The following is a 22,788-nucleotide window of genomic DNA, read 5'->3' as shown; positions in this document are numbered from 1 at the left end:
AAGGAAGCCATATTCAGTTATTTAGCTAGATTCCACTGTGCTGACATGCATGGTCTATTTATCCCGAGTCTCAACCAGCACTAAATCTGTTCGGAAAGTGAAAATTACATTAGAGAAATCTTAACACTTCCTCTAGTGGCAGGAAATGGTACTGGAGTAAACTGCACCTTCTGCCTTATGGCTTCAAAGTTTCATTGAGGTCAGTACTTGTTTAACTCTTTTTATCAACTCAATTTCAGACGTTCTGAATGGAGGTTGCGTTTAATTATTACTTGCCTCAATCCAATTTTAATGCAAAACTTTTGGTCTCTGTCTCATGAAGGCGTGCGATGGATCTGTGCTTTGCCTTGGTTAATGGCAGCAATGTCCGAGGAATGATGAAAGAGCTGCTCTACTTCCTGGACCACTGTGACCCAGAGTTTAAGGCTGACTGTGCTTCTGGGATATTCCTGGCAGCGGAAAAGTAAGTGAGGGATAGAACTTCGCAACCCTAGGTAGACTCCACACCGTTGAGTCCCTTTTGTTTTGAGAATGCTTTCATACCTGCCTGGTGTACCCCTACAGTCGGGATGGTCTGAGTCACAAAACAGTCTGTTGGTTTGTTTTTGATCGATGTCTGATTTCATCTGGTGAATCTTAGCCTGTGTTCAATGAACATACAGCTTTGAAGTTTAAATCATTATTGAATGACTGCCTTTGCCATGTGTTTCCTGTGATTCCCATCAGTCACAGTAATTTGATTTTATTCGCCTTAATTAAGTAAATCTCAAAATCCCTGTTCTGTACAAAAAAAATCTCTCTCAAAACCAGGCCAGTATATATGTTGGCCGGGACAGATTGAATAACCTGCCCATACCCTTCTTAGGGGAAGCAAGCACAATAAAAGTGAATTTATTCCTCTACTTCCCCTACCTGTTTTACATGCTATTATTCGGGGTCCTAGCCCAGCAATTCCAAGATCTTGATCGGCCCATGTCCAGGTTCCTATGGGTAGGCAAAGTACCACAAATGGCTCTGGCTCCCCAACTATGAAGGCAGAATCATCCTCCCCAGTCTCTGATGCAACCTCTCGCCCAACTCCAGGGAATTATGGCCTGGAAACTAGTCAGCCCACAAAGCGCATGGAGACCAGAGCCTCCCAAATTATTTTGCTAAAGGACCTGCCCTTCATAGACCTCCAGCGAAGGTCGGCAGAAGCCTGGAAACAGCCCATAATGCCTTCAATGCTGTGTGCCTGGAAAGATGTCTGTACCCCTCTGAAAATCCCGCATGGCCTGTTTAACCTCTCCCCAATCTGAGACAATAGAGAACTCCCAGACACTTTCACCATGGGTGGATTCTGGAGCAGGCGCAAGAAGACAGCGCCAGGCTGGAACAACTCCTTGACAGTTGCCAGATGGTCTCCTTCCAACAGCTGGAAGACATATTCCACCTCCCCGAACATTTCAGCATTGCTCTCCAAATTATATACATCTTCCGGGATCCAGCCATGCTGCAAAGACGCATGCTACCCCCACCCAAAACTGTATCTCCATTCCCTAACAGACACCCCATAAATAGATCTCTACCCTTCACTCCATGTTCCCTCCAGTTGAAAGTACAACATAAAGACTGAAGGAGGCCAGGGAATCAGACAACGCTGTGAAATTGCAGAGGGGAAGTGGAGACAGATTTGATGCATTATTTGTCTATATTTTGTGTGATAGAGTAAGGTTGCTTTCGTGAAAGTAAAATATATTCACTCCTTAAAGTAAAAGTGCAGAGTAAATTCCCTGACCAATGTCTGTGCTGCAACCAAAGCTTTGAATTCAGAAGTGAGCCCAAAATGTCAGACAAAATATTTGGTAGCCACACTTAATGTAGCAAAATATTGATGATGCTGTATAAAAACACAGATTTGCACAATGCCTGGTAACTGCTAGTAAAAACTACTATTAACAGTTGAGTCATTGCAGTTAGTTGCTTGCAACAAAATAAGGTTGAACAAGAGCAGGGAACATTAAATAGGAAATGTGTTGTAAGGAGGACAGGGTTTGCTATTGAATAAAAATAAATGACACATGGGGGCGGTGGTAAATGCGGCATTACAAAGACATCTGGTCCCATTTGTATCTGGTTCTGTTTTCTAGTTCTTGTTATTGAAATAGACAGGAAAAAGTATTTTCTGATTTGCCACGATCAATGACTGAGTCAAATTGCTTTGAAAGTAGAAGTGCATTTGGGTGCAGACCTGTCTCTCGAGCATCTAATGCACGCTGCAATTTAGGTGGCTGGTGGTGATCTGTTGCCAAGTTGTGGTAGCCCCTAGCATATGGCAGTTTTGCCATGCTTCTATACAATCCGTGGCACCTGCAGCTGCATGTATTGGGTGTTGAGGACCAAGCATTGGTGGGTCTCGAGCTGCAGTCGGTGACCGCACAAAATGCAGGCCTGCATCCTGTTAGTCTTCGTTGGGCCCACTGGGAGACTGTCACGAACGAGCAGACTGATGTCTCTCTGTCATTGGGGAAAGTATTGCCAGTACTTAGGCATGCTCCTGAATTAAATGCTGTGGCACAGTGAAATTCTGTTGGGAAAGGACAAGAAAAGAAAGAAATACACTAGTCCCAGCCTCCTTGAACCACACATCTTGTGGGCCAGCTAACAAGCTGATACACTGTCTGATCCTCTTGGCTGTAAATATTTAGCTTACAAGGAGAATAAAAAGCTCTATGCCTAAAATTCTTAAAAGGCATTCTTCAGAACTCACGGTCTTTTCCTTGAGTATTTATTGGAGATTAAAAACCCATGTTCAATTTAATTCAGCCCAGAAGGTAACTGCCTCCCAATCAGGCTGCTATCGTCTTTGCCTCTCCAAGCACGGAGACTTCTTGACATTGTATGGGAACAGGTTGCTTGTCCTCCCTATTACATGGAAAATGGTGCATTCAGGATGGGACAAAATGACTAAAATTAGTGAACAAAATATAACTCTGCTGATTAATATAAATGTTGATAAATTTATATTGGACACTGCAGCTTTATGTCTACATTTTTTTCTGCACTACATTCTTTTCATTTAATCAGCTAAACCTGGGCACATCATGGCTAAGTTCTGTGTTATGGGTAATGTTGTCTTTTCTAGATATGCACCGAACAAGAGATGGCATATCGACACCATCATGAGAGTGCTCACCACAGTATGTATCGCCTCCAGGCAATTGCCACCAATTTTTGCTGTTTAAAGTTGTTCGAATGTTACAGAGCAGGTTCCACTGCTGCAGTGTGTTTTTTCTTCCCTCCTCTCAACAGGCAGGTAGTTATGTCCGAGATGACTCCGTGCCTCTGTTGATTCAACTCATCAGTAATGCGAACTCCCTTCATGCCTACATTGTGCAGAAGCTTTATCAGGCCCTACGGGTGGATATTTCACAGGTAGGTACTGTAGCAAGGATGACATGGCTCCATTGCAAGAATGATGGTCTATCTTGGACCAGAGCCAAGGTTAAGATTGGGAAATTCAGATCCATTGACGTAGAGATGATTAACTTAAATCCTGACTAATGACGCCCACACTTGATACATCTCCGTAATAGTCACTGTATGATACTGTATTTAACTCCATTTCAGTTATCTACATTAACCAGAATAACATTGATTAAGAAGGCATTCTGCCAGTAGTAAAGGGCAGTATTGCTTGTAAACCATTTAGCTCTTCGCTTACCAGGGGTAACAAGGAATGGATGCCAACACATCCTGTAATACACTGCAGAGATAACATGGTGACCAAAGTAATCGTCACACAGTTATAATAGTTTGCCCAAATCTGAATAATATAGGAGTGTCTGATAAAATGGGAACATTCAATTGAGCATTACGGTAGTACAGCCTTGGCTAAATTCAATTTAACGTAGCAACTCTCCCTTCAGCATTTGGTTTTGAGGATTGCCCTACGTATTAGTCTCTCCAGTTTGTATAGTAGCATAATAAATAGGACTTTGATGCATTCCAATTATGTTTACAGTATTAGTTTGGAAAAAAAAAGGCTTAGAACTTGTGTAATATGAATAAAACATGCTGTAAATACTCAGCCGGCCAGGAAGCATCTGTAGGGAGAGGAAGGTAGGGTTAGCGTTTCAGGTTGATGACAGTTTATTAGAACTTATGTATTTGGGGTAGCCACTCTGGGTTAAAGTTGAATCAATCAGTTTCTCTCTTTTTCTCTCTCTCTCTCTCTCACCAGTGCCAGTGATACAATTATAATTTTGTGGGTTACTGTGAAGTCTGATTTCATATTATAAAATGCACATTTTTAAATCAGATTATTCTGAGAAACCTTGAAACATTCTAGGGAAATTTATTCTCTCTTTTTCATATTCTTATAATGTAGCTTACACATTGTGCTTCATATTCTGTGTCTTAATGTATGAGTTAAAATGTCCACATTTGCCTGAAAATGGTCTGGTCTATAGTTAGCGTACATGTTTGAACTTGGACCCGTTTCTGTTCTGCAGCAGCCCCTGGTGCAAGTGGCAGTGTGGTGCATTGGAGAATACGGGGATCTTCTGCTGTCAGGGGAGTTTGAGGAAGAAACGCCAGTTCAGGTGTGATTATGTTTATTTTGCAGCAGGACAATATTAGCATTGCACATTGGGAAGACCTGTCTTTTCCTGAGGAAGTGAATGAAAGTCTCTCAAACAACTGAATTGCATCTGCACCAAACTGGTTGAAAAGATGGTGATTCTGCGCTGTGTGATGATGCTTTTCACTTCTTTAATACTCTAGTGACAGTTGAATTATTTTTTGGCCTATAGAATGTGCAAGGGCAATGTGGTGTTAAAAGTAAGATGGCGCTCATATTGCTGCTGCCTCACATTGTGCCACTGAGTAATGGGGTAAAGAGCCGTGTCCTACAATTTGCTGAGCTTCTGATCTCTTGTCCCTCCATGGTTTGCCCACCCTTGGCCTGCAGCCTCCTCCAGCTTTATGTCCACTTGCATGTCCTTCAGTCCTCTGATTCTCTGGCCTTTTGTACATCCCCTGCTCCCTTTACTACACCATTAGTGCCGAAGCCTTTAGCAATCTTGGTCCTGTTCTCTAGAATGACCTCCCAAATCCCCTCCACCTCTTTCCCCCTTTTAAAAGCCTTCTCAAAAAAACCCTTTTCAACCAAGCTTTTGGTTACCCCTCCCAAATGTGACACCATAGCTCATTATCTATTCCTTTATTCTTATCTATTTTCCCCACCATCTTTTATAAAGTACCTTTTGATATTTTCCAAGTTAAAGGCAACATATAAATGCAAGCTGTTGTGCCAGCTGGAAAAGAATCCCAAGCAGTGGCCGGGGTTCCCTTTTGGGGACAAGGGGTAATATTGGGGGAGAGCTAACTCTTGCCTCCCTGGTGTACCTTTTGGCAACCAACTGGAATGGAATTGGTTGGGGCCAGGACACAAGTTGCTTCCCTCTCTCCTGGGGGAGAAGGTTTGTGTCTGGTTTGGGGATGAAGTTGGAAGAGGAGAAACTTGGAATGGGGGGAAAGTGGAAGGAACTGATTCTCTCATTGCTGTTTAGAGAGAGCTATTTAGAGACCAGGACTCCATTGTGCTGTGAAGTTAGCGGAGTTGCAAGCTAAAAGCTTTCGCCATTAATTTCCTCAGGGTTCTCCCAATCACTTGTTGTATCTTCGTCTGAAGATGCACAGCAACACCATTTCTCTGTGGTTTCCCTGGATTTTCCACTGAAGTTACGGTGGATGATCGGCAGACCCTGCGGAAATTCTACCCCTGGGAAAACAGCTTGCATTTATATGTTGCCTTAAACTTAGAAAATGTCAAGTGTGGGGGCTTTAGTAAATTCAAGGATTTTCTTCGTCATGCCATTTTAAATTCAAATGAATTTCAATAGATATCAGGCCATGTCGGTAAACTTTCTGCACTTAAAAACTGCTTATTGGATTGTTACTAAACTTAGAAAACATAGAAAAATAGGAGCAGGAGTAGGCCATTCGAGCCTGCTCCGCCATTCAATATGATCATGGCTGATCCTCTATCTCAATGCCATATTCCCACTCTCTCCCCATACTCCCTTGATGCCTTTTGCGTCTAGAAATCTATCTATCTCCTTAAATATATTCAGTGACTTGGCCTCCACAGCCTTCTGTGGTAGAGAATTCCACAGGTTCACCCACCTCTGAGTGAAGAAATTTCTCCTCATCTCAGTCCTAAATGGCCTACCCCATATTCTGAGACTGTGACCCCTCGTTCTAGACCCCCCAGCCAGGGGAAATTTCCTCCCTGCATCCAGTCTGTCTAGCCCTGTCAACATTTTATAGGTTTCAATGAGATCCCCTCATTCTTCTAAACTCTAGTGAATACAGGCCTAGTCGACCCAATCTCTCCTCATACGACAGTCCTGCCATCCCAGGAATCAGTCTGGTGAACCTTCGCTGCACTCCCTCTATGGCAAGTATATCCTTTCTTGGGTTAGGAGACCAAAACTGCACACAGTACTCCAGATGTGGTCTCACCAAGGCCCTGTACAACTGTAGTAAGACATTGTTATGTCCGTGTGTAATTGAGACACGGACTGCAGGAGTTGGTTATAACAGGTCTTTACTGAGTGGAGACAAGCAGGAAACTAACTATGCAAAGTTACTCCACAGGCTTATATACCGGGGTGGTCACTACTGGTACTGCAGTATACAGGGGCTGCAGGATATAGTTCCTTCTGCAAAGTACATACACTACAATTCCTCCCCTTTTAGCTAAACAGTACATAACATTCGATTAATAATTAAATAACATATTTACAATTACAGTTGTCATACACATTAGCTGAAGTTAAGCAATTATAAGTTCAGTCTTTGAGGAGGCTTCCTGATTCTGTCTGGATAACGCCTCTTTGGGGTATCAGGTTCTTCTGGCAGAGTTGATTCGGAATCAACGTTGTTGTTGGGTTCGTCTGCTTCCAATATTCCCGATTCTGAGGTAGATGCAATTGGTACTTCGCTTTCATCACCAGGTGTATCGGATCGTGGTGTGGAATTGATGTTTTCCAGTGACTCTAGAATCTGGTCAGCATGGCGTCTTACAATGCTCTCTCCAACGTCCACGGTATACATTAGAGGTCCTTGCCGTGTACAGATCGTTCCTGGCTGCCATTTCTCTGTGCGGTAGTCCCGGGCCAAAACTGGTTGACCTATCTTAAAACTCCTGGTCGGCCTTTCATTCATATTCTGAAACTGCCTGTTCTCCACATCTCTTCTGACGTTTGGCTTAACCAAATCCAAGTGGCATCGTAGTCTTCGATTGAAGAACATCATGGCTGGAGTTTGGTTGGTAACCGCATGTGTCGCATTCCGGTAGGCAAACAAGAAGTTATCCACCTTGTGTTGTAGGGGTATATCTTCATTACACGTTGCCTTGATAGCCTTCTTGAATGTTTGAACAAACCTCTCGGCCAATCCATTAGTGGCTGGATGATATGGGGCGGATGTGTAATGCTTAACACCATTGTTCTTTAAGAACCTCCGGAACTCTTCAGACACAAACTGTGGTCCATTGTCAGAGCAAATCTGTTCAGGCAGCCCATTCCTGGCGAATATGGTTCGTAAGACTGTGATAGTTTTTTCTGTGGTGGTTGAGGACATTTTTATTACCTCTGGCCACTTTGAATGTGCATCCACCGCAATTAAAAACATCGAGTCCATAAAGGGACCAGCAAAATCAATGTGCACCCTTTGCCATGGAGATGAGGGCCACTCCCATGGATGTAGAGGGGCTTGTGGTGGGGCGTTTTGGACCTTCTGGCATCCTGTACAGCTCTTGGTCATCTCTTCGATTTCTCTATCGATTCCCGGCCACCACACAAACGCTGTGGCTAAGTTCTTAATTTTTACCCCTCCCAGATGACCCTCATGAAGCTCATTGAGCACTCTATCCTTCAATTTGGGTGGAATTACTACTCTGGATCCACACATCAAGGTTCCTCTGCACACTGACAGCTGTTCTCTTCTCGGCGAGAATGCTGGCAGCAGTGGTTCGCCATGTGCTGGCCATCCCTTCACTGTTAAATCAGCGGTAGAGCGGGCCTACAAAGGGCTCCAGAGACCAGGTAAGGCTTACTTTACTGGTGGTATTGAATTAATTTAATTTAACTTGATTAAAGGGGTAGGTCATGCCAGGAGAGCCCAGCCCCGTGATATGCTCCTCTTGCTCTATGTGGGAATTCAGGGACGCTGCCAGTGTCCCTGACCAACATGTGTGCCAGAAATGCATCGAGCTGCAGCTACTAACGGGCCGTCTTGGGGCGCTGGAGCTGCGGGTGGATGGGTTGTGGAGCATTCACGATGCTGAGAGGGTCGCGAACTACTCGTACAGTGAGTTGTTCACACCGCAGGGTAGGGCTGCACAGGCAGAAGGGAAATGGGTGACCACCAGGCGGAACAATAGAAGCAGGCAGGTAGTGCAGGGGACCCCTGTGGCCATCCCCCTTTCAACTAGGTATACCGCTTTGGATACTGTTGGGGGGATGACTTACCAGGGGAAGGCGGCAGCAGCCAACTTCCTGGCACTGGGGGTGCTCCTGCTGCCCAGGAAGGGAGGAAAAAGAGTGGGAGAGTAATAGTGGTAGGGGATTCTATAGTAAGGGGAACAGATAGGCGTTTCTGTGGCCGTAGACGTGAATCCAGGATGGTTTGTTGCCTCCCTGGTGCCAGGGTCAAGGATGTCACTGAGCGGCTGCAGGGCATTCTGGAGGGGGAGGGCGAACAGCCAGAGGTCGTGGTCCACATTGGTACCAACGACATAGGTAAAAAGAGGGATGAGATCCTGCAGCAAGAATTTAGGGAGCTAGGTAGAAGATTAAAGAGCAGGACCTCAAAGGTTGTAATCTCTGGATTACTCCCGGTGCCACGTGCTAGTGAGTATAGGAATAGGAAGATAGAACAGATGAATGCGTGGCTAAAGGGATGGTGCAGGAGGGAGGGCTTTAGTTTCCTGGATCACTGGGTCTGCTTCTGGGAAAGGTGGGACTTGTACAAGTCGGACGGTTTACACCTGAACCAGAGGGGGACCAATATCCTTGCGGGGAGGTTTGCTAGCACTGTTGGGGGGGGTTTAAACTAACTTGGCAGGGGGATGGGATACAGAGTTGAGCTATAGTAGGGGGTGATTTACAGCCAAATACGGAGGAAAAAACAAGTCAGCTGGGAAGGCAGAGCAAATATGTGAAGGCAAAAGGGAATATGGCAAGGCTGGAAGGCATTTATTTTAATGCAAGGAGTCTTACAAATAAGGTGGATGAACTGAAGTTGTTGTTGAACACATGGGAGTACGATATTGTTGCTATCACGGAGACATGGTTGAGGGAGGGTCAGGACTGGCAGCTCAATATTCCGGGGTATAGAATCTTCAGGCGAGATAGAGGGGGGTGTAAAAGGGGAGGGGGTGTTGCAATATTAATTAAGGAGTCAATTACTGCTGTAAGGAGGGATGATATATTAGCGGGTTCCTCTAATGAGGCCATATGGGTAGAACTTAAAAACAAAAAGGGGGCAAGCACTTTGCTGGGAGTGTACTATAGGCCCCCAAACAGTCAGGGGGAGATAGAGGAACAGATATGTAGGCAAATCTCAGAGAAGTGCGAAAATAATAGGGTAATAATAGTGGGGGATTTCAACTTCCCCAATATAAATTGGGACAGTCAGAGTGTGAAAGGCTTAGAGGGTGCAGAATTCTTAAAGTGCATCCAGGAGAGCTTTTTGAGCCAACATGTAGAAAGTCCTACAAGAGAGGGGGCGGTACTGGACCTAATTCTAGGGAATGTAGCCGGGCAAGTGGTGGAAGTGTCAGTAGGAGAGCATTTTGGCAACAGTGACCATAATTCGGTGAGATTTAAGGTGGTCATGGAAAAAGACAAAGATGGCCCGGAAATAAGGGTTCTAAATTGGGGGAAGGCCGATTTTAATATGATAAGGCAGGATCTGGCCAAAGTGGACTGGGAGCAGCTACTTATAGGAAAATCCACTTCAAAGCAGTGGGAGACTTTCAGAAGGGAAATAGAGAGAGTACAACGCCAACATGTTCCCGTAAAGGTCAAGGGTGGGACCAACAAGCAAAGGGAACCTTGGATGACAAGGGATATACAAAAATGCATTAGGGAAAAAAAGGGGGGCTTTTGGCAGTTACAAAAACTAAAGATGGAGGAAGCCCTAGAGGAGTATAAAAAGTGCAGGGGCATACTTAAAAAAGGAGCGAGGAGGGGCCATGAAATAACACTGGCGAGCAAAATAAAGGAAAATCCTAAGCTGTTTTATAAGTATATTAAGGGCAAGAGGATAACCAGGGAAAGGGTAGGGCCCATTAGGGACCAAAGTGGCAATCTGTGTGTAGAGCCAGATGATGTAGGCGGGGTTTTAAATGAATTTTTTGCATCTGTGTTCACTGTGGAGAAAGACGATGTAGACATAGAAATCGGGCAAGGGGACTGTGATATACTTGAACATATTAGCATCGAGAGGGAGGAGGTACTAGCGGTTTTAGCAGGCTAAAAAGTGGATAAACCCCCAGGCCCAGACGAGATGTATCCCAGGCTGCTGTGTGAGGCAAAGGAGGAGATTGCAGGGGCTCTGACACAAATTTTCAGAACCTCTCTGGCCACAGGGGACGTACCAGAGGACTGGAGAACAGCTAACGTAGTACCATTGTTCAAGAAGGGTAGCAGGGATAAACCAGGGAATTACAGGCCAGTGAGCCTAACATCTGTGGTAGGGAAATTATTGGAAAAAATTCTGAGGGACAAAATTAGTCTCCACTTGGAGAGGCAAGGATTAATCGGGGATAGTCAGCATGGCTTTGTCAAGGGTAAATCATGTCTGACCAATCTGATTGAATTTTTCGAGGGGGTGACTAGGTGTGTGGATGAGGGAAATGCTGTGGATGTGGTATACATGGACTTCAGCAAGGCTTTTGACAAAGTCCTGCATAGGAGACTGGTCAAGAAGGTAAGAGCCCATGGGATCCAGGGTGCCTTGGCACGTTGGATCCTAAACTGGCTGAGTGGCAGGAGGCAGAGGGTGATGGTCGAAGGTTGCTTTTGTGACTGGAAGCCTGTGTCCAGTGGGGTACCTCTGGGATCGGTGCTGGGTCCCTTGCTGTTTGTGATCTACATAAATGATTTGGATGAGAATGTAAAAGGTATGATCAGTAAGTTCGCAGATGACACGAAAATTGGTGGGGTGGTAAATTGCGAGGAGGAAAGCCTCAGGCTACAGGACGATATAAACGGGTTGGTCAGATGGGCGGAAAAGTGGCAAATGGAATTTAACCCTGAAAAGTGCGAGGTGATGCATTTTGGACGGACAAATAAGGCAAGGGAATACACAATGAGTGGTAGGACCCTAGGAAGTACAGAGGGTCAGAGGGACCTTGGTGTACATGTACATAGATCCCTGAAGGCAGCGGAACAGGTAGATAAGGTGGTTAAAAAGGCATATGGGATACTTGCCTTCATTAGCCGAGGCATAGAATATAAGAGCAGGGAGGTTATGATGGAGCTGTACAAAACGCTGGTAAGGCCACAGCTGGAGTACTGTGTGCAGTTCTGGTCGCCTCACTATAGGAAGGATGTGATTGCTTTGGAGAGGGTGCAGAGAAGATTCACCAGGATGTTACCTGGGATGGAGCGCCTCAGCTATGAAGAAAGACTAAACAGGCTGGGGTTGTTTTCCTTGGAGCAAAGAAGGCTGAGGGGGGACCTGATTGAGGTGTACAAAATGATGAGGGGCATAGATAGGGTAGATGAAGAGGAACTTTTCCCCTTAGTAGGGGGGTCAATAACAAGGGGGCATAGATTCAAGGTAAGGGGCAGGAGGTTTAGAGGGGATTTGAGGAGGAACTTTTTCACCCAGAGGGTGGTTGGAGTCTGGAACTCACTGCCTGAAAGGGTGGTAGAGGCAGGAACCCTCACAACATTCAAGAAGCATTTGGATGAGCACTTGAAATGCCATTGCATACAAGGCTATGGACCAAATGCTGGAAAATGGGATTAGATTGGACAGGGCTTGATGGACGGCGCAGACACGATGGGCCGAAGGGCCTCTTTCTGTGCTGTATAACTCTATATAACACTAAGACCCAGGAGAGTGTCGGGTCATTTCGTGTTTCCTTTTCTATGTTTGCATTCGTCACAGGGAGACATTCGACTATAGTCGAGTGGAATAACTCCACTGGATCCACTGGCAGTTCTACTTCCACCGTTGGCAACGGTAGGCGTGACAATCCATCAGCATTCCCATGCTGTTTAGTTCCTTTGTACTCGATGTCATATTGGTGTGCCCCTAGGAAAAGGGACCACCTCTGTAGCCGTTGTGCTGTCATTATCGGGACGCCCTTCTGAGGGTTGAAAATGGAGGCAAGAGGTTGATGATCAGTTGGTAGAGTAAATTTCTGACCGTGCAGGTAGTGATTGAACTTCTTCACCCCCCACACCAGGCTGAGGGCCTCTCTGTCAATCTGGGTGTAGTTACGCTCGGCTGAAGTTAACGAGCGTGACGCAAAAGCTATCGGCCTCTCTGAACCATCAAGGAATTTATGTAACAGTACCGCCCCAATGCCGTAGGGAGACGCATCACACGCCAGTCTTATCGGTAGTGATGGGTTGTAGTGAGCCAATACTTCTCTTGAAGTGATTAGGTCCTTACTCTTCTGAAAGGCCCACTTACATTCATCGCTCCATTTCCAAGCTACTCCCGTTCGTAGTAGGGCGTTCAGTGGATGCAGAATTGTGGACAAATTTGGCAAAAACTTATGGTAGTAATTCACCAATCCGAGGAATGACCTCCGTTGCGACACATTTTCAGGCGCTGGAGCCTTAACTACCGCTTCAATTTTGTCAGGGGACTTATGCAACCCCTCTTCATCAATCACGTGGCCACAATACGATATCTGTTTCTTAAAAAAACTCGCACTTGGGGCGATTGGCTCGAAGCCCATGTTCACGTAGTCTAGTGAGCACTTGCTCTAGGTTGGCAAGGTGTTCACTGTCATCTTCACCTGTCACTAGGATGTCGTCCAAGTAACACTGAGTCCCCGGAATCCCTTGCAGGACTTGTTCCATCGCTCTTTGCCATATCGCCGGAGCTGATGCTACTGCGAATACCAGTCGATTATACTGGTAAAGACCTTTGTGAGTGTTTATCGTGAGATACTTCCTAGAGGATTCTTCAACCTCCATCTGCAAATATGCTTGTGCTAGGTCAATTTTTGTAAAACGCTTCCCTCCAGATAGTGAGGCGAAGATATCTTCTATCCTTGGAAGAGGATATTTTATTGTGAAGGACTGGGTTCACCGTCACCTTGAAGTCCCCACAGATGCGAACCTTCCTTGGCTCCTCAGACTTATTGTTTAACGTTTTCTTCATGACAGGAACGATGGGTGTCGCCCACTCGCTCCAGTCTACCTTAGATAACACGCCTGCATTCTCCAGCTCTGCCTCGACGGCTGGGCGAATTGCATATGGTACCGGTCTTGCTTTGAAAACTTGGGAATTGCACTCTCCTCTCTTTTTATCGAGGCGGTTACGCCTTTAAGAGTGCCCAGTTCTTGTTGAAATACCTCTTTGGCGTCAGCTAAGATTGTTGACAATCGTCCAGGAGTGACGTCGTCATCCTTTTTACCAGCCACCGTCAGTGCCTGAATGGAGAGCCAGTCTAAACTTATCTTTCTGATCCATTCACGTCCCAATAACAGTGGTTCACCATCTTGCAGAATGTAGAGATACAATTTCCGTATTTTCTTGCCGTTGTATTCGACAGGCACCCTTATTTTTCCTCTGGGGCATACTTTTTGCCCCGTATACGTCCTCAAGACAATGGATGTCTCTCTCAAGGGTATGTGTGAGAATAGCCGCTCGTAGTCTCGTCGATTCATGACGGTTAGAGCTGATCCTGTATCCAATTCCATTTTGACTTGGGACCCTGCTATCGTGAGGGTGACCCAAATGGTTCGGTGATCCTCTTTTGCGATTACGTTGTCGAGTTTGAGACAGCTTAGTCTCTTGTTCCCGGATTCACTATCGCTCATCTGGTCTTCGGAACTACTGTCCGTCATCTTTTGTACTTTCCTGTACGGTTCCTTAGTAGCCTTTTTGTTGTCGTTGGTCTTCTTCCCAGACCTGCAAACTCGTGCAATGTGTCCCATCTTTCCGCATTGCCTGCATATTTTGTCCTTGGACCAGCAGTCCTTCTGGTCATGGTTTGTTCTGCCGCAGCGATAACATTTTGCAAATCCCCGTGTCATTTCGTGGGTGCCGTATTCCTGTGGCTTTTGCTGTATTTCTGCAGCTCCCCTTGCTGCTGCTTCGTACGATACTGCCACGCTGAAAGCCTTATCTAGCGTCAGCTCTTTCTCTGAGAGTAACCTCTTATGGGTCCCTTCACTCAGGAGTCCACAGACAAATTTGTCCCGTAAAGTATCTGCCAGTCCTGCTCTGAACTGGCAGTGCTTTGATAGCTTGCGTAGTTCCGTAAGGTAATCAGCATTGCTCTCATTTTTAAGCTAATTTCTCCTGTGGAATTTAAATCTTTCTGCTATCAGCAGCGGTGTAGGATTTAGGTGTTCCTGTAGGATAGCAACAATTTCGTTAAAACTCTTCGCCTTCGGTTTGGCTGGAGTAATCAGGTCCCGCAATAGGCCGTACGTTCTTGCGCCCATTAAATTTAGCAATACCGATGCCTTTTTCTCATCGGCTATTTCGTTTGCCTCACAATATACCTCGACTCTTTCCACGTACGTGGTCCAGTCTTCTATTGCATTATCGAAGGCAGTGATATCGCCAGTCTTTTGCATCTTGAAAATCTAAGATGGCGCCTCCCGCGCTTTGCCTTCGTCCCCGATGGATCAAAATGGCGCCTCCCGCGCTTTTCCTCCTTCCCCGCCGAGTTAAGATGGCGCCTCCTGTGCTTTCCTGCCGCTGCCGCTGCTGCCAACACTGTTGCTGGCGATTATATTTATTTTACTATCCTGTAATGGCAGCGCCCTATGGTCTTCGCGCCTCCCCGATCGCTGCTGCCAACGCCGCTCTCCGCGGTATTTTTATTTTTCTATCGCGCTTCAGTATTTGCTCCGTTAATTGAAGAACCATTCCCGTTGTGGAGCGGACCCTCTGGGACACTTCCCTCCCTCTTCTTAGGTCCGAACACTGCCCGGCTGCGAAGCACCGGCCGCGCCCTGTGTGCTCCACCCTCTCTCTTTGCTTCCCGACTCGCTGCCCGGCCCCGTTGCAGAGCCACCCGATCGAGCTCTAGCCCGCCGCAGCCCAGGAAGGATCAGTGCACTACCTGCCACCAGCCCGATTAGCTGGGAAACCACAGACTGGAGACCAAGCCTGGCAATTTTTCAATTCGATGATTTGGAGGGCGGTTGCCCACAGTCGACGCCCGTTTCTTGAGTTTCTTTGGATTATTGTTTTTTTTTCTTTCTTCTGGCTTCGACCTTCAATAACGTCGTCTGAGGTGCTGCCGAGTTGCAGGTAAGTTCGTTTCTTACTCGTCGCCAGTATTATGTTCGTGTATAATTGAGACACAGACTGCAGGAGTTGATTATAACAAGTCTTTACTGAATGGAGACAACCTGGAAACTGAAACTACAGAAGCCTGCTAGGGCCTTTTATACAGGGGTGGTCACTGCCGGCACTGCAGTCTGAGACCAGTTATTCCCTTAAAAGGTACATACACAACAACATCCACTGGTTCTCCCTTATCTATTCTACCAGTTACATCCTCAAAAAACTCCAGTAGGTTTGCCAAACACAATTTCCCTTTCATAAATCCATGTTGACTCTGTCTAATCCTGTTGATATTTTCTAAGTGACCTGTTATCACATCCTTTCTAATAGACTCTAGCATTTTCCCTACTGCTGCTGTTCCCTGTTTTCTCTCTCCCTCCTTTCTTATGGCTCATTCTTCCCCCATTCGCTGAAAGTGCCCAACCATCCCGTACCACGTTTCTACTGCACTCAGTAAAAGTCTGTGATTCTATGAAGACCACTCCTCTGTACAATTCTGTGGCCACGGACACTGGCTGTGACACATACTTTTAGATTCTTAATTACCGGTTAGTTTGAAAAATGTGCATGGTTGGTTATTAATTTATGTGGTGTATTTAGACCATGCTAAAAATGTCCAAACACTTAATGCTAGTCATTCAAAAACAGCGCACAAATGCTAAAAGCGCCCCCAGCACATTTGCTTGTGCTAAATTTGTGATAATCAGACTCTTTTGGTCAATTTTAGACTTTAATACTTATGTGCTTTTCTCTCCCCAAAAACACTTAATTGTTTTTTAATGAATTATTTTGCTCCTTATGCTGCCACCTTTCCTGCCAACAATCTCCAACATTTGGGAGCCGGAGTGTTGCTCATACCTCTTGATTAATTTGTGAACATTTTTTTAAATTTAAGATTGTTTTCCTGTAATTTCTCTCCCTCCTCTCCCAAAGATGCTGATTCATGTCGGGAGACGGTTCCATCAACACCAGCACATGACCGATGTTCAAACGGTCAGTTTGGCCCTGAAGAGCATCATAGCCAAGCCCAATCCTTTCTTGGCCCAATGTCCACTTCCTAGCAGGGGGTACTGGTTAATGATGATGAGTGGGTATCCTGGCAGGTTTTTAATTCTCTCTAGCTCTGGAATGTTGAGGTGAATTTTTGCTCTCCCAATTGCTGACCTGACTCAGATCAGCAGATTCAACACAGCCTAGGAACCAAACCTGGGCCTTCTGGCCTGTGAATTCATACTACACTGGATATCTTAGGTCATTGACCGAGATCTGTGCAGCATCCGTGCAGTACTGCTTTAATTAACATAGTTATGATTGAATGTAATTTAGTTTTGCTATGGGTGTATCTATAAGGTTGTTTTCCTTCATTCTGAGTTTAATTCAAGTCACCTTTGGCATTTTTAAAATTCTGACCTTCAGTTAGCCATTCCTTACATTGTTATTTTTTCTGAAAGCAGATGGCCTCTAGGCTGAGTATCTTTTAAAGCACTGCAGTCATAACTAGCCTGTGTGAAATGGAGCTTTAAACTCCCTTGGTCATCAACTGTAGCTGAGCGTTTGAGTGGTGGATGTGGGAGGACCTGACCCCACAGGCCTTCTATCAATGCTTTTCTGAGCCAGCTGGGAGGAGTTGCTCAAGATCAGACTGATGATAAGAACATAAGAAATAGGAGCAGGAGTAGGCCATTTGCTGAGGAATAGCTGAGGCCCAAGCACTGATCCTTGCGGTGCCCACTAGTTATAGCCTGCCAACCCAAAAATGACCCGTTTATTCCTACTCTCTGTTTTCTGTGAATTAACCAGGCATCAATCCATGCTAGTATATTACCACCAATTCCATGAGCCCTCATTTTGTTTAATAACCTCTTGTGTGGCACCTTATTGAATGCCTTCTGAAAATCCCAATACACCACATCCACTGGTTCCCCCTTATCTATTCTGCTAGTTACAACCTTAAAAAAACTCATCAAACACTATTTCCCTTTCATAAATCCATGTTGACTCTGCCCAATCCTATTATTATTTTCGAAGTGCCCTGTTACCACGTCCTTAATAATAGCATTTTCCCTACTACTGATGTCAGGTTAACTGGTCTGTAGTTCCCTGTTTTCTCTCTGCTTCCTTTCTTATGGCTCATTCTTTCTTCCCCCATTCGCTGAAAACGCCCGACCATCCCTTGCCACGTTTCCACCGCACTAAGCCTGAAATCAGGACTTTAGTAATATGAGGCAGTTGGGATAGACCCACAACCTACCAGTCTGGTACTGTAATGTACTGAATGGTCGTGATGCTCCAGCCGTCATGAGTATGGAGCAGGCTGGGTTGACCGGCTGATCTTTTCTTGCCAGTCACTTTTGTATGTTCGAAACAAAAAAAGAATAGCCGCAATGAATTGTCAAAAGTTCTATGATGAAATAAATTGTATTTAGTAAGTTTGATTTGTTTAAGGTTGGAGAATGCTAGAATTGGATGTTTATGATGTAGAGTCTGCAGTTTGGAACCGGAGTTATGAGCTAGATTCCAGTGTCTTGTCATTGATGGACTATATTCTCTCCAAATGTTAAATGGCCTATTTTGCAAAAGCCAAGTTTTCTTGCGCATTGGTTGAGTCCTGTGACTTTCATTCAGCACTCTGTTGGCACACCGCATCTCCAGTCTTGGTAACAGTACTCGGCTGCTTGTTTTACAATGTAGGTTACAGAAGATGAAGTGTTGGATGTTTTAGAAAAGATTCTGCACTCCACTCTCTCGGCACTTACAACACGTGAATACGCACTGACCGCCATTATGAAGCTTAGCACACGACTGCAGAGCAGCACAAAGTAAGTAGAAAGTGTGTTGGTATCTCGCCCCTTCCTCCTCCTAAAACGTACATCAACTGGTTTATTTTTATGAGACAGCAAATCCTCTGAGTGGCGATTTGGCTGAGAGGTTCAGTACAAATCCGTCCATACTGTGAGTCTTTATGTATCTGGTGAATTGTTGGTCCCTATTGAGGGGGCACTTTTTCCCAGGAAGGAGGAGTTAGTCGCCAAATGCCTCTTCCTATCCCCAAGTTATTTGCACAAGTCCGTAATCGAATCCCTAAGTAATTCATAATCATCATTGTCGTCTGAGCTCCCTTTACTGGTTTCCACACCTAAGGTAGGGCCATGAACCCTGGTGTGTTTCGGACTGTTGCTCTTTCAGTGGCTTGTTCTGTATTGCAGCTGTGTCATGGCTTGCAGGTTGGGGATGCCGTTGGCTAATTCATGGATTAGCTCATTGTCCTTTTGATGGTATTTTCTCCATCGAGGGTCCCACTGCCCTCCTCTCTGAGCTCATCCGCCCAAAGTCGTAGGCATTTTCTGGAAGTGGCGTGGTTACTTAACCGGCACCTGGGGTTAACCAATCACAGGTAGTACCATATACTGTTATTACAGTAACAGGCTTTAGCACCTGACCTGACTAATTAAAGGAGAATAATAAAAGCTTGAAGTACTACTGCTTCAAAGTACTGCCCATTTTATACTTGTATTACATGTTAAAATATTTGCCTTTTTTTTAATGTAATTTTTATCATCTTCATGGAAACCAGGCAGATCAAATTTTGTCAGCACTAGGCCTCTGGGTGATACCACCAGTGACGAGTAGCCCAGAGGAGCCTAGTTGCAATGAGGGCCAGTCTGGCATCTCTCCATGGAGGTGAGAAAATTTACAGAATTACTAACCTACACTTAGATTTTAAAAAAATAAGAAAATACTATACAGAGCAGAGGTTCCCAGATTCAATCCCCAGGCTGTGTTGAGTTCGCTGATCTCATCTATTGTTGGCGGCTGGGGTACTACAGTTGGCCTCTGGGGCACGAGTCTAGGGAAGGCAAATATCAGCCCAGGTCCCTGCTCCTGGTTGCCATCCAATGATCCCTAGGACAGGTGCCTGTGTAGATGTCTGGAAGTTCAGATTCAGTTGGTCCAGGATGTGGTATTTTTGGATGAACAACTCCCTCCCCCATCCAATTTTCTCCCCATCTATCCTGAAGGCGGTCTTACTGAGGTACAGTTATCAATACTGAGTTCTGCCAGTGGAACTGTACCTCCAGTGAGAGTTGGTACTTTCAAGATAGATGGGGAGTAAGTTGGGTGGGGGAAGAAGAGTTGTTCATCCAAAAATGCCACATCCTGGAATGTTCCTTCAAGCACTAATTATTTTGGAAGGTGTTGCTTGCCAATGCTTATTTCATGCAGATCACTAGGCTTGTCATGAGATGTTTCACTCATTGACTGACTGCAACCTATGATCCTTTCAGTCGCATCAGGAAGGCGGTTTCTATCTATGGAAGCAGTTTAGATGTGGAGCTTCAACAACGAGCAGTGGAGTACAGTGCACTCTTCATGAGGTTCGACCACATGAGGTTAGTGGGGCTAGACTTTTTACTGTGGAAATGAGAAGTCTTGGAGCATGTGTTGAAACATAAGAGTAGGGTGTAACTCGTCCCCATCATCCTTCATGGACTCTGCTCCCAATCCCAATTTTGGGAAGGCCTCTTGAGCTGCTCTTGTTCACGCTTTGGTGACTGGCATTGGTGGAAGTCTGCAAGTAGTTCATCTGCCCATGCTCTGTGTAAAGGTTAATGTCTGTCACTAGGAGGCTTAGGACCCAGAAACGACCACTGAACCCAAAAAGCCCATGCCCAAGCAAGAGGAGACAGTCGAAAGTCAATAGCTTTTGTAAATGGGCAGCACGGTGGCATAGTGGTTAGCACTGTTGCCTCACAGCGCCAGGGACCCGGGTTCGAATCCGGCCTCGGGCGACTGTCTGTGTGGAGTTTGCACATTCTCCCCGTGTTTGCGTGGGTTTCCTCCGGGTGCTCCGGTTTCCTCCCACAGTCCAAAGATGTGCGGGTTAGGTTGATTGGCTATGATAAATTGACCCTTAGTGTTAGGGGGATTAAATACGTGGGGTTACGAGGATAGGGTGGGATATGTGTTGGTGTAGGGGTTACGGGGATCGGGTGGGATATGTGTCGGTGCAGGCTCGATGGGCCGAAATGGCCTCTATCTGCACTGTGGGGTTTCTGTGATTCTGTGAATACAGCAGCTTCTTTCTTTCTGTACTTTGAGTTTGCCAGGTAAGAAGTGACATAAGTATGAAGTGATGGGAATTGACTTGTCATTTCATTTGCAAAAACATTCAGGATTGTTCTCCTTGGAGCAGAGACGGCTAAGAGGAGATTTGATAGAGGTGTTTAAAATCATGAAGGATTTAGATAGAGTAAATAAAGAGAAACTGTTTCCAATGGCTGAAGGGTTGATAATGAGGGGGCACAGATTTAAGGTGCTTGACAAAAGAACCAAAGGCGACATGAGGAAACATGTTTTTACGCAACGAGAGCAAGAAAGCAGCTCTACAGAAGCCTGAAGGCTGTGATCCAACAAAAAACTCGCAACCTAAAGAACAGATGGTGGGTGGAGAATGTGCAGGAGATCCAGCAGCTAGCCGACAACCATGATGTGCGCGGATTCTTTAGCGCAGTCAAGACCACCTACGGCCCAAGCACACAAGATCCTACCCTACTGCGGGCCAAGAACGGAGGGGTACTCATCAAGGACAGAGAGGCAGTCCGTGCACTTCGAAGATCTCCTTAACCGAGACTCTGTCCTCGATGCACGTGTCCTCAACTCCATCCTGCAGCATGCTACCCGCCACCACCTCAGCATAACCCCAGCCCGGCGTGAGGTTGAAAAGGCCATCCGACAACTGAAGAGCAACAAGGCCTCAGGAGCAGGTGGAATCCCCGCCAAGGCGCTAAAACATGGCGGAGAAGCTCTATTGGCGTGAATACATGAACTAATTTCTCTTATTTGGAAGGAGTCGAGCATGCCAGGGGATCTCAGACGCCGTAATCGTGCCCACCTTCAAGAAAGGTGACCAGTCCGATTGCGGTAATTACAGAGGAGTCTCCCTGCTGTCTGCCACAGGGAAAGTCATCGCAAGAATCCGCCTCAATCGCCTTCTCCCAGTGGCTGAAGAGCTCCTCCCAGAATCGCAATGCAGATTCCGTCCACTAAGGGGTACAATGGATATGATCTTCACCGCGCGTCAACTACAAGAGAAATGCAGGGAACAGCTCCAACCGCAGTACATGGCCGCCTTTGACCTCCACGAAGGCCTTCGACACCGTCAACCGTGAGGGATTATGGAGTGTCCTCCTCAAATTCGGCTGCCCTCAAAAGTTTGTCACCATCCTACACCTGCTTCACGGCGACATGCAAGCTGTGATCCTGACCAACGGATCCACCACAGACCCAATTCACGTACGGACCGGGGTCAAGCAAGGCTGTGTCATCGCACCATCGCTCTTCTCGATCTTCCTGGCTGCACTGCTCCATCTCTCCCTCAGTAAGCTCCCCGCTGGAGTGGAGCTAATCTACAGAACAAACGGGAAACTGTTCAACCTCCGTCGCCTCCAGTCCAGATCCAAGGTCATCCCATCCTCTGTCATCGAATTGCAGTATGCAGACGACGCTTGCGTCTGCGCTCACTCGGCGGTTGAACTCCAAACCATCGGCAACACCTTCACTGAAGCATACGAGAGCATAGGCCTTATACTGAACATCCGTAAGACAAAGGTCCTCTACCAACCTGCCCCCGCCACACAGTACGGCTCCCCGATTATCAAAATCCATGACAAGGCCTTGGACAACGTGGACCACTTTCCATACCTCTGGAGCCTACTGTCAACGAGGGCAGACGTCGATGACTAAGTCCAACACCGCCTTCAGTGTGCCAGTGCAGCCTTCAGTCGCCTGAGGAAGAGTGTGTTTGAAGACCAGGACCTCAAACCCAGCACCAAACTCATGGTCTACAGAGCAGTAGTGATGCCCGCCCTCCTGTATGCTTCAGAGACATGGACCATGTATAGCAGGCACCTCAAAGCACTGGAGAGGTGCCACCCACTCTGCCTCCACAAGATCCTGCAAATCCATTGGCAGGATAGGCATACCAACGTCAGTGTTCTCGCTCAGACCTACACCCCCAGCATCGAAGCTTTGACCACAATCAGCGCCGATGGATGGGCCACATCATCCGCATACCCGATACGAGACTCCCAAAACAAGCGCTCTACTCGGAGCTCCGGCACGGCAAGAGAGCCCCAGGTGGGCAGAGGAAACGCTTCAAGGACACCCTCAAAGCCTCCTTGAAAAAGTGCAACATCCCCACTGACACCTGGGAATCCCTGGCCCAAGACCGCACAAAGTGGA

The 22,788-nt window shown here is 46.2% G+C and overlaps 1 protein-coding gene across 2 annotated transcripts in view; it reads left to right on the top strand.

Moving 5' to 3' along the window:
• LOC147108550 (AP-1 complex subunit gamma-1-like) overlaps positions 1 to 22,788 on the top strand; it is a 145,037-nt gene that overhangs the window by 94,779 nt on the left and 27,470 nt on the right. For both annotated transcript variants that reach the window (XM_086005229.1, XM_086005228.1), the window contains exons 12-17: positions 323 to 463; positions 3,125 to 3,179; positions 3,292 to 3,414; positions 4,494 to 4,583; positions 18,238 to 18,365; positions 19,833 to 19,937. In XM_086005229.1, the coding sequence (XP_085861355.1) occupies positions 323 to 463; positions 3,125 to 3,179; positions 3,292 to 3,414; positions 4,494 to 4,583; positions 18,238 to 18,365; positions 19,833 to 19,937 (642 nt within the window). The remainder of the gene's footprint in view (positions 1 to 322; positions 464 to 3,124; positions 3,180 to 3,291; positions 3,415 to 4,493; positions 4,584 to 18,237; positions 18,366 to 19,832; positions 19,938 to 22,788) is intronic.

This window comes from Somniosus microcephalus, chromosome 13, assembly GCF_052327205.1.
Source record: "Somniosus microcephalus isolate GS21.2 chromosome 13, FLI_Smic_1.0, whole genome shotgun sequence".
Lineage (NCBI taxonomy): Eukaryota > Metazoa > Chordata > Chondrichthyes > Squaliformes > Somniosidae > Somniosus > Somniosus microcephalus.
This window is presented reverse-complemented; position numbering and strand designations above follow the sequence as displayed.